This window comes from Rhinolophus ferrumequinum, chromosome 25 (assembly GCF_004115265.2).
Source record: "Rhinolophus ferrumequinum isolate MPI-CBG mRhiFer1 chromosome 25, mRhiFer1_v1.p, whole genome shotgun sequence".
NCBI lineage: Eukaryota > Metazoa > Chordata > Mammalia > Chiroptera > Rhinolophidae > Rhinolophus > Rhinolophus ferrumequinum.
This window is the reverse complement of record NC_046308.1, coordinates 12,668,160-12,687,955: the sequence shown is the minus strand read 5'-3', so window position 1 is coordinate 12,687,955 and position 19,796 is coordinate 12,668,160. Positions and strand designations below refer to the sequence as shown.

General features: G+C 42.0%; 2 protein-coding genes across 13 annotated transcripts in view; both read left to right on the top strand.

The window, feature by feature from the left end:
* The window catches only part of CIT (citron rho-interacting serine/threonine kinase), a 156,026-nt gene that overhangs the window by 98,028 nt on the left and 38,202 nt on the right, over window positions 1–19,796 (top strand). For 11 of the 12 annotated variants that reach the window (XM_033097805.1, XM_033097801.1, XM_033097806.1 and 8 more), the window contains 5 exons: window positions 588–704; window positions 1,664–1,773; window positions 2,873–3,047; window positions 6,561–6,758; window positions 14,917–14,970. In XM_033097805.1, the coding sequence (XP_032953696.1) occupies window positions 588–704; window positions 1,664–1,773; window positions 2,873–3,047; window positions 6,561–6,758; window positions 14,917–14,970 (654 nt within the window). The remainder of the gene's footprint in view (window positions 1–587; window positions 705–1,663; window positions 1,774–2,872; window positions 3,048–6,560; window positions 6,759–14,916; window positions 14,971–19,796) is intronic. The other variant, XM_033097800.1, reaches the window with a different exon arrangement.
* On the top strand, window positions 15,902–16,296 carry LOC117017505 (cytochrome c oxidase subunit 7B, mitochondrial). The gene has a single exon (XM_033097807.1). It carries the CDS (start codon window positions 15,931–15,933, stop codon window positions 16,171–16,173), a length of 243 nt encoding a protein of 80 aa, XP_032953698.1. The 5' UTR covers window positions 15,902–15,930; the 3' UTR covers window positions 16,174–16,296.

The following is a 19,796-nucleotide window of genomic DNA, read 5'->3' as shown; positions in this document are numbered from 1 at the left end:
CCTTTCTTTTATGTTGACTCTCCACCTACATTATTGGTGGGCAAAATCCTGTCATCCGTGCCTGTTTCTGAACATCAGCCTTGGTCACACAGACTTCCTCAGTCTTCAGCTTTCTGTCTCTCTGTACACAGCCCAGAGATACCTAGATTAATTTTGTACACTCTAAGAGCAAGCAGTGTTCTGAAAACTACTTGGCTACGATAAAGTTGTCCCCAGGTAATATTGGCAAATGGTAAGGTCTGTAGAGAGCTTTATTCCTCCCACCCCCTCTCATTTTGGAGGCCACCTCCATTTTGGATAGACCTCTCGGGTCGTTTTGACTCCTGATTGTAAAATGAGTTCTTACTAGTTCAAGTCGACGGCTTACTTGCCATTTTATGGTAATACCTGGCTTCTTGATCTCATCCTGGCTGAGAAATAGCTTTCCATTTCCTCTCTTTTCTCCAATTCCCCTGAGCTTGGAAGGCTTGTCCTCTCCACTGCTTTTTGCCTCCTTCCCTTCTTTTCCCCCCGAAGTCTGTAGTGCACCCAGGTCGTCTGTGCTCAGCTTTGCTACTCAGCAAACTAACTTCTTTTGTTTCCCATAGGTGTTGGACAATCAGATAAAGAAGGACCTGGCCAATAAAGAGACTCTGGAGAATATGATGCAGAGACACGAAGAGGAGGCTCATGAGAAAGGCAAAATTCTCAGCGAGCAGAAGGCGGTAGGTATGAGGAATGGCAAAGTCAGTTTTGTGAACTAGGCCAGGGGTCACACACCTGAGAGGAGTCCATTTCAGCTGATGACATTTTTTTTCTGTTTTCTCCTGTGGAGCGTATTGCTAACAGGTAGCTCTCTCTGCACCTTTCCTAGAAGCAGTGAAGGTAGAGGCTTGGGGGGGGGTGGGCAGTGTTGCCTTTCAGGCTCTTCTTTTAGAGCTGAGCTGCCATCCTCTAGAACACTCCTTCAAAATGCCCAGTGGCCCTTGGTCTCCCTCTTGTGTCTTCTTTTCATTTGCCCCTTTCTCTCCTTTTTAATCCATGGAGGCAGATGTTTCAGAAACTTGCTGCGCATACGATTCATCCACGGTGCTTGTTAATCTGCATATTATCTCAGACCCCACTGAGACTTTCCACATCGGAATCTCTAAAGGAGGGTCCCGGGAAGTGGTATTTTTAATCATGACCGCCTCCCCACCCCTGCCCCGATTTTTATGATTCATTATGTTGGGGAAACTTTGATGTAGAAAATCTAGGACAGTAGTGGCTAGGTGAGAAGGAATCACTCAGAAAATGACAACCCCATGGGGGATGAGAAGTATGAACTTGCAGATTCAAGTTAGAGGTTCCTGCAGGCTCAGGTCACATGCAGGTGACACGGGGATCTAACGAGGCCTGTTTACTTACAGAATGTCAGTTTCCTGAATAAGTCCTCCTGCATGTTTTTAATGCAAGCCAATTAGCTAGTGTGGTGATGTGTAATTTCTGTTTGGTAAAACGAGTGAGTGCCATCCCTTTGAGCAGTGAGATCTGTGATCCTCAGGGTACAGGCTAGTTGAGTCCCTTGTTACCTCTGGTCAGATTACCTGCATTTCAGGTGAGACTTTCCCCCCAGCCCACATGGTAAAAGTCTCTTATTCTGGGACAACTGTCTCTGAGGTTTCAGAGGTCCCCTGTGTTTCAGATGATCAATGCTATGGATTCCAAGATCAGATCCCTGGAACAGAGGATTGTGGAACTGTCGGAAGCCAATAAACTTGCAGCAAATAGCAGTCTTTTTACCCAGAGGAACATGTAAGTATTCAGATTCCAACTGGATGCATGATTCCACGTTGGTCTTCTGTCCTGGGGCATACACTCCATTCCCCTGTCTGATGGAGCTGGAGCGGATTTAATCACTTCTGTAGTTTGGCCCAGGGCCCCCCCAGCTCCCCCAACCCCATACTTAATGTCATTTTGCCCTCTCTTAAGTGGTGGTCTCATTCTACCATTGTCCTCTCTTTTGAGCTGGGTTTTCTTAAGTGCTTCAAATTGCCGTCAGATTAGAGCATTTTGCTTTCTCTAATGAGGCTATTTATAGTTTGCTTGTGGAAAGCTATGGTCCTTGTTCCCCAGACTGCCTCCCCATGATTAGCCTGAGGTGATCCTGTGTGTGCCCAATTGGACCATCATTTTGCTGCTATTAAGTTAGGCCCTGCGGGAGGAAGTTTGGGGTTCAGCAAGGACTGTGTTCCAGAGGCACTTGAATCTTAATCTTTTCCCCCAAAGACGTACAATCTTCAGGATTTTTTTCCCCCTGAGCTATTTCTCTTCAGAGCTCTAGAACATTTTTATCTTAGTTTAAACCATCTTGGTAGACTGCTTTTCGGTCTTTGAGTCATTCCAGTTTCTGGTGCTTCTGAGCAGTCTGGTGGAGAGGTCAGCATGCTCCACAGAGAAGTAGGAAGAATAGCATTCTTTCTCCTCATCGCCCTTTCTTCCCCAGGGCTTGCCTAATGTGTCATTAGGCTGCTCTGTACTCTAAGGAGGCCATCTTCACTGGCCTATACAGACTCAAAAAAAAAAGAAAAAAGGTCTACCAAAGGAGTGAAATGTTAGTATCTCTTGCATCGCGTTGGACTATACTTAATCCCATAGGTGAGGGACTCTGAGCCATGAGGACTAAATGAGCCCCAGGTCCCCACGCTGGGACCATGCTCGTGAGGCCACGTTAGAACAGAGCTAACCTGGGAATGACCATGAGGCTGGGTCGGGACAGAGCTAACATGGGAATGACGGTGGTCCACTTACTAAGACACATCTCTTGCTCTGTTTCTATCTGTCCTTCCGAGGGGACATGCTCACCTCTGACGAGACTGTGATTTTACTTGGCTCCTCCCACCACCCCTACCAGGAAGGCCCAGGAAGAGATGATTTCAGAACTCAGGCAACAGAAGTTTTACCTGGAGACACAAGCTGGGAAATTGGAGGCCCAGAACCGAAAGCTGGAGGAGCAGCTGGAAAAAATCAGCCACCAAGACCACAGCGACAAGAATCGTCTGCTGGAGCTGGAGACAAGGTTGAGGGAGGTGAGAGTGAGGGGGGTCTCTCGAGAGGATTTATTAGAGGACTCAGGGCCCCCAAACCAGCGAAGTGTCAGGCATAAATCAGTACTTACCTGAGAGGCCTTGTGCATGGTAGAGAAACGCACAAACTCGGCCCAGGGCCCTGGGTTGGAGTTCCACCTCCACTTTTTAAGAGTTTTGTAACCTCGGGCAGGCTACCTTCTCTCTGTGAGTCTAGTTTCCTCACCTGTAAAGTGGCCTTGAAAATGTATCTCCCTCACAGGGTCACGTGGGGCTTAGGTAATTCGGTGCATCTTCCAATGGGGGCAGAGTGATTCCTCCTTTATCCCAATTTAGCAAGGGTCACATGACCAAGTTCATGCCCAGAGTTTAGCACAGTGTTGGGTACACAATGTAGCTTAATGATAGTGCCAGAGGTCTCATAATGACAGTGGGAGATTAAAAGACAAACCCAAACGTTAGGTTTGTTTGATGGAAGGTGGTTTTCTTCAGAGGTATAAGGAAGCTGGGGAGGGCAGCCAGGTTTGGGCGAGGAAACTACAACACATTTGATTGTAAACATGTTGAAGTTGATTGAAGCTGGGGAGTTACATTCATGTACTCACTCACTGCATATTTATTAAATACCTGCTGGGTGCCAGTTAGTAGCCCGATATACAGTGGTGACAAGACAGACCCAGTGCCTGATCTTGGGACTGTCAGCCTAGCGGGTAGCATTAGCTGTCACCAGTGGAGGCAGGACTGGAATTCAGGAGAGTGGTCATTGGAAGTGGGACATCCGGGCTGGCGGTGGAGACACCGTGCTCAGATATTTGTGATGGAATTCTTGAAAGAGCAGCGATCACATCACTGTTAAGGAAAAGACCATTAACATTCAGCAGAGATCTGGGCACTAAACATGGGGATACCCATGTTCAGGCATGTCTTAGTTTGCAGTGGAGCATTACAATGAGGCCAGTTCTCTAAAGGACAGTAGTTGTGGTGGGTGTGGACGCCTCCATCTCACCACCTGGTGTGTCTGTCGAAATGCAGATTCCTGGGCCTCTTCTTCCTTCAGCCTGTTTGAATGGAATGGGGTGGTGGGGAATGGGGAATAGGGGTTTGCATTTTTAACGGGGGACCCAGGTAATTCTTATACTTTTGGAGTTTAAGAATTGTTTTTCTAGGTCGTCCAAAAGTCTTAGGTGACGGTTTAACTTTTATTATCCAGGCTATATTTTTACTCTTCAGGAAGTTTAACAACATTTCCCCATAGTGTCTGCCGTAAGCGTGTGAGTGTAAATAACTCAGATTTCTCTGAGCGTGGGAACATTGGCTGGCTGTCCTGACTTGCCTTTCCACAAATGGCTCTCTTGCCTCGCCTGGCCTGCAGCTGTAGCTCATCTGGGCAATGAAAACGCCCCAGGGAAATCCTGTTGCTTTGTTCTTAAATGAGTCTAGCTAGCCCCCCCAAGGAAGGTGGGAGGAATTGAGAATGCTTGTGAGAAGCTCAGGGTTGTATAAACTCGGGGAGTTCTGAAGCTTAGCTTTAAGTATAACAAGGTGGGGTCCACCTTCTCTTTCTCCCTGCTGCTATTGAGATTGGGGACAGAGGCCTCAGCCTCGGGTTTGATTCACCTTGAAGGGCCCTGGGCTTTCCCCCATCCCGTGTGTGCAGTGTTAGCTCTTCTCTAGAAAGTGTGTGGGGTCCTGAAGGTGCAGGGCTCCTGTCCTCCTGTCACTGTACAACCTCCTGCTCACCTACCTCCACGCGACTCGCTGTCACCTACCTGTCATGGTTTTGCCAAGTGGCATCGGGAGTTTTCAGGCCTGCTAGTAGAGTCGCAGGCTGCTCTGACTGCTGGCCATTTAATAAGGCAAACAGGCCGCGGTGGGGCCAGACTCCCTGGGTTTGAAGCCAGCCCTGCCAGTTTTGAGCGATGTGACTTGGCTTGGTTAACTTGCTCTCTCCATGCCGCACTTTGCTTATCTGCAAAATGCAGGTAACAGTACCTCCCTCATTGGGTTGTTACGAAGATGAAAGAAGTGAGAACCGTGCCAGGCATGTTGTGACCTTGTCGTTGACACCACTGTTGTCACCCTCATCCTTATCCTCACCAGAGAGCGATCATGGTGTCAGCTCCAGCTGCCACTGACTTACCCCCCAGACCTTTCTCCAGTTTCTCACCCACCGTCCCAGTGGATAGCAGACGTCTCCACCTGGGTGTCTCCCTCGTCGCTCTGATTCCACGCTTCAAGACTGAGTCTCTTCTTCTTCTCCTCAGGCTGGCCCTTCCTCTCATGTTCCCCATTGTGGCCTCATTTTGTGTCATTGTCCTGCCCAGAAACACAGGCATCACCTTTGACTCCCCTCTGTCCTTTGTTTCCTGCCTCACCTTGAAATAACTACTAAGTCCTGTTGGTTTTCTAGGCTGAATCTTTTATAAGCCTTTCTTCTTTTCACCCCGTGGCCTTTGGGACTTTGGTGTCACCTTTTCTGGGGCGCCATCTCCTGCCCTCTGGAGCTGGATGGGATGTCCCCGTTGTGTTCCCACAGCCTTCCGTGTTTAGCTCATCTCCCTGTGGCTCTCTTGGCAGTGCCCGTTAGATAGTGAGCTCTCTGAGGGCAGCTGGCATCTCTTACTTACTTGGCTTCCCCAGTGTCTGGCACAGGGTGTGGTCCCTAGGACCCCCCGTCTGTGTTAGATCAATAGATGTGTCACGGTCTCTCTCCTCCGCACACCTTTGGATGTCTGGTTTCCCCTGCTTGGAATTTTCTTTCCCCTCTGAGCTGCGCCTTTGGCTCCTGTATTCTTCAATACACAGATCCAGACTCACCTCCTCTGCCCCTCTGATGTGTTCCCACTACATCCCTGCATGTCCTGACCCCTGCACCTGACCACAATATATGGTAATGGTTGGTTTTCATTTTCCTCCCCAGCTTGAAGGCAAGACTGTCTTTCATCTCCATAGTCCTTTTACACAGAAGTTGCTGAGTAGATTTTTCTTAAATGAATGGATGAAATGTTGAGTCGATAGACGGATAGATGGCCAGATGGAAGGAAGAATGATTAGTTCATAGTGTGACATTAATGCAGGTTACCCAATGAGAAGAAATCAGAGCAAGAATATTTATAATAGAATTCAGTTGTTCCGTTGGTATTCTAATTAGGAAGTTGTCCCTATTACTAATATGTTATTTACATCCATTTACTTTTAAATGCTTTTCTAATAAGAGCACTGGTTATCATTTCCACTGGAGATTGTTGCTGTGGGGTTTTCTTTTGAAACCTTCTCAAACATTTGGATATTTAAAAGTAAGGGATGGTTTGTTTATACATTCTCTTACATTTTCTTACTCCTGTTGATTTTTGAGACTCATGGAAGTCAGACCCATTTAATTGTATTTCCGCCCCCTTCACTTGAGCACTGAGAATTTGATTCCATGACCGAGTTTAAGATGCACATTGAACAGCAGGTCGTGTCCTGGGTTTCTTTATAGTTAAGGTCAACTGAGCACTTGTCTCTCTCTCTCAGGTCAGTCTAGAGCATGAGGAGCAGAAACTGGAACTAAAGCGCCAGCTCACCGAGCTGCAGCTCTCCCTGCAAGAGCGCGAGTCCCAGCTGACAGCCCTGCAGGCCGCCCGGGCAGCCCTGGAGAGCCAGCTTCGCCAGGCCAAGACAGAGCTGGAAGAGACGACAGCGGAAGCAGAAGAAGAGATCCAGGCGCTCACGGTAGGGGCCCCATCTGCTTGCTGAAGGTCTCAGCTAGGATGAGTGTGGCGCGCAGGGTGTTTGCTCGCTCTTAGACATTTCAAGAGAGCAAAAACAGATTCATAGAGATGTTTAATGGGCAGAAAATTGGCTTGCGTAGGCTTCTTCTTCATTGGCATTAAAAAATTCGATCAGTTGGTCGTACCTGAGCTTTCCTTAACATCTTGTAAATTCCTCCTTTATTTATGTATCTTCCCTCTATTTAAAATAATCATTGTATTTTGAATTTCAGTTTCAGCTAAAGTCTGTTCACCTGGGTCTTCTACTTTAGTTTTCTATAATCATTAAAAAAAAATAATAATCTTACAGTAGCCTTATAGTAGCCTTTCTACCATATTTCTATATTTGTTTTGGTTAGCCTCATTTACCTTTTTTTGTTTTTTAAGGTGTAGATTTTGCTTTATGTCTTATGTATGCATCTGACATGATCTGGATGGAAAAGATTCTTCTGAATGAGAGATTCTCTCTCTAAAAGGGACCTGGCTTTCTTGCTCTTTCTGAGAGACTAGTTTACTCAACTGGAGAGTGTTCTTCGGAAGTAGACCTTGGGTAGGGGTGGGGTGTCATTGGATTTAGACCTTAGTTCTTTCTAGGAGTTTAAAGAACAAAATCCGATATTTTTGGCCCATTTCCCACGGTTGATCCTTCTCACAGGGATTGATCCAGGCTAACAAAACTCACAAGAATCTTATATATAAAATGCCATCTTATCAACTTACCATGGGAAATACAACCACCAAGTTGACCCACCAAGTTGGGAAATACAACCACCAAGTTGATACTCGGGTGGCTAATCTTCACATTTTTCCCCTTCAGGGAAGTCTACTTAAAAACCCCATTACTCTTGGAAGGCTGCTTGGTGCACCTGGACTCGGCATAGAAAGCTCAGTGAGTTTAATGGCTATTGACAACCAAGCACCTTCATTTCTAATGGTAACATACTGTACCTGCCAAGTGATGGGTACATTCATGCCAGCTGGTTAGGGTACCCTTTCCCGTGGGCAGGGCACAATGCAGCTCATTGGCTTTAGTGATTTTTTTTTTTTTTATAAATAAGGTACCTAAGTGGGTACCTTATTCATCCTGATTCATCTTGGATGCTATCCCCATCTCCATCAGCAAACACCTCTAAACATCTCTTAGAGTGGGGTTACTTCTACAGATGGCCATGCTCCTTTGTTGCTTATGATTCACCCTATTTAAAAGCAGATATAGCTATAGCTACAGCTACAGCTACAGATAATAGATATATCACTAGTTTAAAATAAATTTATTTTATTTTAAACTAGTTTCATTCTGAGAAGTTATCACCCAGTGTTGGGTTTGGGGAGCCCATTATTTGAACCAAATTGGGAACGTGATCTGATAGTGCCAGGGTCCTTAGGGACCAGTCTGGGACACAGGGACTTCTGGGGGTACATAGTAACTCCTATGTAGAAGGTGCTTGTGCATCCTAGATTTTCCAGGACTTAAGTCGAGTTCAGATATCGACTGCAACCTGAATTTTCATTGTCTCTACGAGAACACTTATTAAACACTCGTTGATGCCACATGCCCCCAATATTAGTTTGGAAGAAAGTAGTCGCGATATCTATTTATACTCTGCCTTGTTTCAAAATGTATTAAAAGTATTTTGGGAAGATACAAAACAGTGTAACAGGAAAAAATAAGAAAGAGAGGGCCAAGAGAAAAATAAGTCTCTGGAAGGAAAAAATGGAGGCAGTTGTGATGTAAAAAAGGCTTATATGCTTTCTGGAATTGGGTGGATATGGAGCAAGATCGCCAGATGACATTCCTTCTGCTACTAAAGGAGACACCTAAAAATCCAACTATTATAAGTAGTGTATTGTATATTAATATTTTGCCCCTGTTTGAACACCCAAGCTCTGAAAGAAAGAGAAGGAGACATCGGTAATTTAATCCATACTTAAGTGAGTCCACACTATGTGCCTCGTGCTGTGTCTTTAGCCTTTTCCCCCCCAGGGGATTGGCCTGTCGTTCCTCTAATCCTTTTACATTGGAGGAGGAGGACACATTTATCTCGCTGCTCTGTTGGAATGAGGAGGGAGGGCGGTGGCTGTGCATCCTATCCTTCTGTTTGGAAGGAGAAGGGTATAAAATAGAGCATGTGTCACTGCTGTTTATCTGTGGGGAAATTAGTCTTTAAATTCTGTCTTGCTGCTGGTTGGAATGTGCTATGTCTAATGGCTGCTGGGAGCCTAGCACAGCAGCAAGTCACGACTTAATTTAGTCAGATGAGATCACTGCCTCAGAGCATCTTAGAAAAGAGAAAGAAGCATACCTCCCTAGGTCTAGAAACTAGGGCTCTACTAGTCTTGCCATGGGAAACAGGGCCTTGTTAAAAATCATCGCAGACGAGGGCCTTTGGTCAGACAGCTGTTTGTAAGCCCGTCACGCAGGAATTCTCATCCCATGTCAGTTTGCTTCCTTTCAGTTTTGAGGCTGTGGGTTTTTTCTCTCCCCTCCTTTTATCATGTCCTATAAACCTGGTTATGGACTGCTTGTGGTTGTTGCCTGAATGGCTTTGTTGAATTTGTTCTAAAGAATGTATTTTCCAAGCGAAAGAGAAAATGGTCACAAATGCAGTTCTCTCTCTCTCTCTTTCTCTCTCTCTCTCTTTTTCTCTCTCTCTCATTGTTTGAGGCCCAAGTTCAGACCCAAGTGTAAGCATCAGTTAAATTAAATCAGCTGGATCCAAAATTATCTTCCAGGAGGTTTGTGAGCTTCACAGCAGGCTGTTTTTATCAATAAAAGGGAATAGTCAAATGGGCCATTATTGCTTATTTCTAAAAGGCCTCTATCTCCTAGCCCTGGAAGGAGTAGTTACCCTGTCTGGCCTCTGCCCTGGGCCAAATTAGATGGAGTGCAGTTCAATTGAACTTCTGCATTGAAGGAGCTTGTCAGAGGCCACTGGGAAGCCATTGTTGGTCTACCTCAGGCTTTCTTTTCTCCCACTCACTTTCCCCGTCCTGTCTACTGCCTTTGCACTGAAATTCACTGGCCATTCATTAAAAGCTGAATTGAATCAAGGTAGAGACCAACAGGAGAGTCAAATTCAAACAAAAATCCACTTTTAAGATGCTTCGATGCTTATTGGTAGAAGAGAGGATTTTCTGCCTGGACTTGGTATTTAAGACTCCATGTAATCCCTTCGTCTAAGGAAGAGAATTTGAGTCTGCACACTTCAGAGCGACAGATGTGTGACACGATGTAACCGTTACTCTGAAGGGGGCCACGGGGTAGAGGTGTGGCTTGGGCCCAGTGGACATCAGCATGGCCCCACAAACACGTTTTGTGTCTGTGCCCTCACGTTCTTTTACCGAGGTCGTGAAATGACTCATGCTGAATAATCAAGAGTCTAAAGCTAGCGACACTAATGAAACAGTCCCAGCATCGTGTGCTCATGAGATCCCAGAGTCATCCTCTTTGATTTTAAAAATATTAATTAATGCACGCTCTTGTTTTTTTTTTTTTTTTAATAAATATCAAACCCTATATTTAGTTAGTAAGCCATCGGTGTATAGGCAAGATGTGAAAGTGGGGTATGGAAGGTGACAGTCTTGCTCGGTGCCTGCCTTCACAGGGAAAGGGGTGGATGCCTGGAAGCCTGAGTGTTCTAGAATCCTGACCATGGATCCCAGGAGGGGGTCAGACATGTAAATACTGGTTTCCATTCCTCAGCTCTGCAGGTATTTTCTCTCATCAAGGCTGCATTATAATTCTCTTTTCATCTTCCCTCTTGTAAGTTTCCTTAAAATTAATGAAGACATAAGTACTCCCTAAAGAGAATGCCTCTCTGGTCTTCTGGCCTCTGTGGCCTGTCCGTTTTACCTTATTGCCACTCAGCAAAGTGGGGGTCTGTGGATTCCTGGAGGTCCCCCAGGTCAGATTATTTTCACGATAATACTAAGATGTCATTTGGCATTTATTATTGTGGTAACATTTACACTGATGGTGCAAAAGCAATGTTATTGTTACTTAAAAAAAAATAAAATACAAATATTTGAAAAAATAAACCTGTTTTAATTTCTAATGTGGTAAGTATAGGTAGCTATAACCCACATAAACAAAAGTTCTTTGTGGTCCTCAACAATTTTCACGAGTCTTTATTCCCTGTAGCACCTAATGCCAAATTAACATTCCGATATTTCATGGAGAGAATCCAAAGCTTATATTACGTATTTTACTATTCTTATAGATACTATTGTGTGATTTTTTGCTTTTTTGTGTATTTGTTTACAACTTATTTTCAAAGAAACATAAAACATGTTTCTTGACATTTTCTTAGCTCAGTCCAATAATTGTTAAATGCTCATAGTATTTCTAGCAGTCACAACCGGATCAGTTCTACATTTTGTGTTTATATTTCACAGTCAATAATAAATCAAAAACCATAATGATGGTAATTCATTACATTATAACTTCAAAGAGGATTGCCATTTGATGTGTCAAAAAGATCCAAAGGCCTATAATGGTAAATTTTAAAGAAAAATAAAACAATATTAGTGATAAAAATTTCAGACTACAGTGGGGGCAGTTAAACATGTTTTTAATGGTGTGGTGTTATTTGTAAACTTTGCTCTTAATAAGAAAGTGGAATAGCATATCTATCCCTCAATCTAGGCCAGGGAGCTTTGTTCTGATCACTGCTTAGGCTATGAAGGAATTAACTCTACCCTCAGCTTCCTGTTTCTGTCTTTGAGAGATTTCACACCAAAGAGACATGTGGAATAGGGGTCGGCAAGCTATACCAGTGGGCCAAATTTAGTCTGCCTCCTGTTTTCTGTCAGTAAATTTTTATTGGCATACAACGATGCCCATTTGTTTACATATTGAGTATGACTGCTCTTGTGCTGTGAGGGCAGAATTGAGTAGTTGTGACAGACACAGAATGGCCCTCAAAGCCAAAAATGTTTACTCTCTTGTCCTTTAAAGGAAAAATTTGCTCATTCCTATTCTAAAGTTTATTAACCTAAGTGCCTTATTCTTCCTTTAGGAAGAATCCGTGCCTTTTATCCTTGGTGATCAAATGGTGTACTCAAGGGAATTGGATAGTGTTTGGGACCAGGCTGCTACTTGCTCACAGATAATTTTTTAACAGCCGTGTAGATACCCACGTTTCTACTTTGGATAAATAGTATTCTTACCCCCATTCAATTAATAAATCTCTCGTATTGTTGCTGGATATAAAGAATACCAATTTTTTGAAAACAATTATAATCTAAAAAATACCTGCTAAATTTTTTGGAAGTTGATTCTAAATGATAACTTTATTTTTGAATCTGTTTGTGAGTCTGTCTGTGCAACTATTTTTGTTTTGTTTTACCATTTTTCTAGTGTTCTTCATTCTTTTGTGTAGATTTAAGTTTCTGGTTGTCATTTTCCTTCTGCCTGTAGGACTTTCTTTAACATTTCTTATAGTACAGATGTACAGGGGGCAAATTCTTTTAGCTTTTGTATGTCTGAAAAAGATTTTAGTTCATCTTCATTTTTGAAAGATATTTTTGCTGCTTATAGAATTCTAGGTTGACAGGTTGTTTTTGTATTTTCCCTTTTGGAATACTTTAAAGATGTTGCTCTACTGTCTTCTAGCTTGCTTCCCACCTTTTCCCCTCACCCCTTCTTGGTTAGAAATCTACTGTCTCTTTGTTTCTATGTATGTAACTTGTCTTTTTCTCTGGCTGGTTTTATGATTTTCTCTTTATTATTGGTGTTAAACAGTTTGATTTAACTTAAATTTCATCATGTTTCTTCTGCTTAAGTTCACTGAACATTTTGCACCTGTGAGTCTATGGTTTTCATCAATTTTGGAAAACTTGTGGCCATTATTTCTTCAAATATTTTTCTGTCTGACCCCCACACTCCTTCAGGAACTCTAATTACATGTATATTAGGCTGCTTGAAGTTGTCTCACAACTCATTGATGCTCTGTTCATTTTTTTAAGTCTTTTTTTCTTTGCATGTTTTATTTTATAGTTTCTATTGCTTTGTCTTCAAGTTCACAGTTGTTTTTCTGCAGTGTCTGATCTGCTGTTACAAACTTACAGTATTTATAGCAAAATAGACATATAAGAGAATACATCACAGCTCTAATATTTTTGACTTAGTTGTCTTATAGACCTTCTGATGGAGACTCATTCATTAATTCCTTCCTTCTTTCCTTCCTTCCTTCCTTCCTTCCTTCCTTCCTTCCTTCCTTCCTTCCTTTTTAAAGAGAAGGACCACTTTTGCCTCTGCCCTAAGCTAGATTCTTCTTTGTGCTTTCATAGCTAAGCAAACGGTGCCACAGTCCACCATGTCTCAAAAGCCTGTCAGGGCATCCTTGATGCCTCTTTTCCTTTGGCTCCATCAGCAGGTCTTACATATGTACTTCCAAAAGAGATCTGAGTTTCATCCACTTCTCTCTGTCTTTTGCCATCGTCCTATTCCAAGCCACTATCCCCTTTTCTTTGAATGACAGTGTTTCTCTGCTCCTTTTCTACCTTTGTCCTGTTTTGATTTCCCTACGTGTTCACACAATGACAATCAGACCATGTCACTCTGCTTCTTAAAACCTCCATTGGCTTGCAATTTTTTTTGCATTTTGAATGAAATCCAGACTATTTTCAAGATTCTTGGTCCCTGCCTACCTCTCTACCATCATCTTGAGCCAGTTTTTCCTTCGCTTGCTGTGCCTTAACCAGGTGGTTTTTAGAAATTGTTTGGCCACAAACCACTGAAGAATGCATTTTACCTTGCAAAAGAGCATGTATACTGTATTTCATTGATTTTAAGGTATCTAAAATCAGGATGCATCTTGTCATTATAACCTATATATAATTATATAGTCAAATAGACATAAATATGTTATAGTTTAATTGATAGCACTTTTTTATTGTTACATAAAACTGGGATAGTCTTACAATTGGTAGCAACTTAAGCTTGATGAATTATGATGTCTGAAACAAATTTCTTGCAATAGTGTTCACCTTTACCATCCAAGGTACATTCTGATATTTTCTGTTCTATCCTGTTTATTCCATTTCATTGGATGAAACAAACAAAGAAAAATCCCACCTGTCATCTCACTATTTGGTCACAGCTTGAAGTTTACAAAACTCTGCTCTAGCCACTCACGTCTTTTTCTGTTCAGCAAATGCACCAAACCCTTTCTTGCCACAGCGTTTTTGCACATGCTGTTCCTTCTGCCCTATCCCGTTCTTTGCATGGCTGGCTCCTCCTCATCTTGCAGGTTTCCCTTTAAATGTCACCTCTTCAGTGAAGCCTCCTTGACCACCCCATCTATGTAAGTTCCTTTTAATCCCCTTTATTCCCTTTTTCTGTTTGTTTCCTTTATAGCATTTGTCATTGTCATCAATGACTTGTTTATGTTCTATCTTCCCTCATCAGAATGAAGATGCTCTGTCCTACCACAGTGTGTGACATATAGCATGCATTCCAAAAATCCTTGTCAACTGAATGAATGTTGCTTGTTTTAGAGCAGCTCTGCCTTTATATTTCTTTCAAGGTCACTGTGAGATTTTTGAATCTCAGCAGCTTTTGATTTAAAAAAACAAAACATCCCTACTTTGTCCTGACTATTTTCCTGAATGTGTGTCTGTGTATGTATGTGTGTGTGTGTGTGTGTGTGTGTGTGTGTGTGTCTGTGTGTCTGTGTGTCAGGAATAGGCTTGAGGAGGAGGGTCAATTTGAGGGAGGAGGGCAAAGGTTAAGAATGGGGAATAAGACAAATGAAGGAGAGTTAAAACTTCACCCTTTATTATTATTTTTTTCTTCCACTCATCCTGAGGCATTAGTATGAATGGTCAAATATATTTGTAAAGGGTAGGCATGTGTGGTCGTTATATGTCAACTGTAATTGAAAAATAGATTTTAAAAAGTAGTTCACTGCTATTAACACAGCCTCATATGTTCCTGTAACTTTTGTTTCTGACGTTGGGGATGACTTGATTAATTAATTTTTTGAAAAACAGACGCTGGGACTGCTGCAAGAGCATGCTTGCTTTGTAGGCAAAAGCTGTTCTCTTTATTTGACCCATAGCATGTAGAATTGTGTTCTTCCCTATGGAAAATTTATAATCAACTTCTTACCTTTTAGGCACATAGAGATGAAATCCAGCGCAAATTTGATGCCCTTCGTAACAGCTGTACTGTGAGTATTAACCAAAGATGATTAAAATAACCTAAACCGAAAACCGAGAAGGCAAAGGGGACATCTCTTTATGATATCAGGGACTGATTTTTGATACAAACTTTCCGCTTGAAGCAGTTAATGCTGTTAAACTGATTTGGTCTTTCTGAGCCCCAGATGACTTATGTTTCTTGGGTTTCTGCCAGTTTTGAAAACTTAAAACCATTCTTCATGTTTGAGGGAGAATAGTTGTAATGGTTCAAGTAATTCTCATTGTACAACCACTAATAGGTTTCAGGAGCTGCAACAAGGGCCCCAAGGCCGCTTCACCTCCTTTTCCAATGTAGAAGGTTCTGAGGCTAGCCCACGCCAGAGATTGTCCAGCCGTTAGGGTCAGTTATATGTGCAAGACTTCTCCAGCTTGCTCCCTCTAAGAGAGGAAATGCCAATGACTTCTCCTGGGGAATCTAGAAATTTTAACTTCCTAACAGGTAAAATATGGTCACTGACATGCAAATTTAAAATCTAGGACTCTTTGGGAGATGTTATTTATATCGAGAGAAATAAATTCTATAAGCTGATAAGCATCTTTCATAGCTTATGTAATAAGGTAGGGTCAGTGGAAATGCAAAGTCTATTTTTGACCAAAACAAAGGACTGAAATAGGCCCCTTTCAGAAGCTGGTGATGTTGTCTTTATTCGTAGTTCCACTGCCTTTCTGTGGTCCTTTCATTGCTTTATTACCTCCTTAGTCAGCCCTTGGCGAGCTCGTCTCCATTTGCATGATTTGCATGTATGAATTTCCAGAACCCTTCCCCCGCCACACGCACACTTTATGTTCTCGTAATGAACTCTTTCTTTCCTCTGTACCTGCTGTAAATGGGACAGTAAGTCCTGGCAGTACATGCTCCCCCTTCCATTGAGGTATAAAATGCATACAGTAAAATGTATAGAGTTCTGTCTTCAGGCTTGGGCTTCACGATGTTTCCCTTGGCCAAAAATGCATTAAGTCGTCTCCCAGCTCGAAGTATTCAGCAAACAATGGCAAGGCAGATTCACCAGAAACGGACACCTGATTTTCATGACAAATATGGTAATGCTGTTTTAGCTAGTGGAGTCACTTTCTGTGTTGCTACATGGACATATACAGCAACACAAATTGGAATAGAATGGAACCTGTCCCCTGTTGGCAGAGTCACCCCAAAGGAATGGCGAGATCAGTAATCATCCCAATTGGCATAATACTGAATTGTTTCAAAACCAACTCATAATTGATGCCAAGTGAAAGCACTATGTAGCCATTAAAATGTGGCATGGTGGAAGAAATAAAGTGCATTTGAAACCTTCAAAAAAAAAAAAAAAAAAAAAATGTATAAAGTGCACTAATCTTAAGTGTACAGTTCAGTGAAATTTTTACATGTATAAACAACGGTGTAACCACGACATAGATCAAGATACAGAGCCTTTACAGCTTCCAGAAGGCTCCCTCCTATCTTCTCGTCAGCATTCTTTGCCGAAAGGGTCACCACTATTCTGACCTCTGATACCATAGATTAGTTTTGCCTGTTCTTGAACTTCAATTAAATGGAATCGTAGAGGAGGTGCTCTTGTAGGTTTAGCTTTTTTATTTCTTTTTTTTTACTTCAGTTGTCTGTGTGGTTCATCCTTATTGAATCCGTCCAGAATTTGTTCTTTTTCCTTATGGTGGAGTGTTTCCAGTATATGAAGGGAACTGTCCATTCTCCAGTTGATGGACATGTGGATTGTTTTCGTGATGAGTAAAGCTGTCAGGAAACATTCTTGTCCTTTGGTGGGTGGCTGTGCGCACTTGTTTCTGATGAGCATACACCCAGAAGTGGTATAGCTAGATCATGAGGCGCGCCTCTCGTTTGACTCAAGTGGCCCCTGGTGGATGGATTTGTGGTCTGTGTTTCCTGATGCTGAGGGCTGGATCAGGGTGGGCCTGACTTAGAAATGCCTGTTGATTTCCTCCATTCTCGCCTCCCTTCCTCGGAGGGGTGATGCATTCTGTTTCTGTACTTTTTGCCCTACTTTTTAAATTTCTTATTGTCTTGGTTTCTTATTTTACACAAGAGTTATTTCCTTATGTTATATACATACTCTTAAATGATCACTGAATAAAATATAGATCATTTTATGACTGTGATTTTTTTTTTATATTACTCTTTTTTCCTAAAATAAACGTGGATGTATTTTAAATGTGCACATCAGTAATGCTTCATCTGTAGGCTTCTTTTCTCCATTTTTTAGTCTTTTGGCATAAGAACTTTTCTTAAAAAACCATATTTTTATAGTTCAATTGAGCTATAATTGGAGTACAATTATCTGATGAGTTTTGACATGTGTATACACCTCTGAAACCAGCAAAACAATAAAAATAATGAACATATCCATCACCTTCAAAAGTTTTCTTGTGCACCAGTTGTAATCTGCTGTCCCCCACGTTTTTGAAATTGGAAGTTTAGTTTTTAATAGAATATGGCAACATGTAGAATGGATTTGGTTACTTTCTTAACTTACATCACTTGTAGACTCTTTATCTTTCAAATTTGCTTTTTCTGGAACAGTGACTTCTAATCCTTCCTTTCCTTACCCCTGGCATTCTATGGAGAAACCTTTGGTGGCCTCTCCACAAGGAAGGAGGAACTCCCACCCACATTTCAGCTAGAACAGCTGGGTGGCTTTGTGGTCCAGACCACGTACTCTGGTGTCAGGCAGACCGGCTTCAGGTCTAGATTGGCCTCTTGGTAACCTACGTGATGTTATCCTCCCAAGCCTCCATTTCTTTATCTGTAAAATGGGGATAACATTTTAAGTCCTCCATTCCACTATACCATTGATTGTAAGACACATGATTCACTTAATACCTACTCTTTGGTGGCTGGATGAGGGAAGAGAGACTGCTGCTTAGTTCCAACACCCATTCAAACTTCAGAAACAGTAAAACTTGGGAAACACTGAATCATAGAATCAGAAATTTTGGTAATAAACCTACCGCACGGTGTTCCTGTGCGAATTAAATGAGATAACACCCCAAAGTGCTTGCACAGGGCCTGATCCATGGAAAGTGCTAAACAGTGTTGGTTCCTGTTATTATTCTATTGGATTTGTGACATAATCTTTATTTAGAAAAGGGTTCTGCTCCTTAAGAAAGTTTGAAAACCACCCCTTTCGTACAATATTTGGTAGCAGTAGTAGATCTTAATTATACTTTTGCAAGTTCAAAGGCTGCTTTTAAGTCACCATATATATGTGTACATAGTTACAAGAAGCGGAGTACAGCATTAGGAATAGTGACAGTGGAAATGTAATGGCTGTGTGCAATGTCAGAGGGGTAGTGGCTGGGAGGAGGGGGTTGACACAGTGTGAGGGATATAAACGATAAATGTCTAACTAATACATTGTTTTGTGCACCTGAAACTAATAAAAAATAAAAAAATAAAAATAAAATAAAATAATAAATATTTCCGGGGGGTGGGGGAGGAGACACCAGAAGAACATGGTAGATGTTCTTTTCTCGTTGGCGCTGCCCGAGATTGTGTCTGCTAGGGATTGTCATCGTCGTTACTGTTGGGAACTCCTATAAGAACTCAATTGATAGAAGTTCCCGGTTAGCAGCTTTTAAAAAGCTCACGAACAATAAGATTTTCGGGCTCTGACCATTTCTCTACTTTGAAGGGATTTAAAAAAGGATTTGAATCAATCTGGCACCTAAAACTCTACCTAAGTCTGTTTTAGAGGGGAGTTGGTGGGCAAACATATGACACAACTTTAATTATGAATCAATCTGTCAGCTATAAGATTAAAAATAAACAATATGCAAATAACTCCCTTCAAGAAAGAACCAGGCATTAAAATAGCACTTCAGTCCTGTGTCTTTCTAGCCTTATGCTCATTATCTGACTGGTTTCTTCCCCCCTAATGTTACCATTTACTTGGTAACGTTCCCTCTACTGGTCTCCCAGCTTGGTGGGAGAGGTTAACATCTATTTCTCAGAACCCTGACTTTTGCTTAAAAGCCTTGAAAAACAACAAATAACTCCAAAGAGCGATTGTTTTTGTTTTTTCCTTTTTGGACACTGAGAGGAGATTATTTTTTATATCCTGTTTTCTCTTAGAACTGCACCAAGATCTCTTATCTGCAAAAGCAGTATATAAGAAAGCTCTTGTGGCCCCTGCATTATGACGCTGTCTCCCTCATCTTTTTCTCTTTTCCCCAGGCTCATCTTTTTTACTGTTACGATGGAATCAGCCTTTCACTTTATCATTTTTTATCCTCTGTCCTTGGAGTTGAAAGGTTAACAGGCTCTAATATAGTAAAAAGATCATTTGCCCTTGTTGTGGAGAAAATAACTGAAGTCCATAAAGTAAACTCAGGAATTCTCCTTGCACATTACCTGATTCAAAAATCACCAATTGTCTATTATTATCCTTTTTTTTTTTACCATGGAGACCATTAATTTATTGCCTGTGTCTCACATCAGCTCACTACCTGCAAACTCAATAGTGTGTGTGTGTGTGTGTGTGTGTGTGTGTGTGTGTGTAAAACACGTAATACCATAACACCACAACTCAAATCAGTCATAAGCTAAACATGTTATGGCTTGGGCAGAAAGAATATGTAAAATGTATGAATGAGTTAAAATGCTTTAATGAGTGCTTAGGTGCTTCACACAAACACATAATCTTTCTCTTGTTCAATGGGCAAAATAGAGATGATGATAAAATATAGAACCAGCAATCACAAACTATAAATAGAAACCAGAAACATGAGACCCCTTGAAAACCAGATGGCAGAAAGGAAATAGACCCTTCCTACTCCAATG

What these genes read in the sequence shown, in the direction of transcription:
- LOC117017505 (XM_033097807.1), top strand. Translation starts at nt 15,931, where the DNA reads ATGTTTCCCTTGGCCAAAAATGCATTAAGTCGTCTCCCAGCTCGAAGT.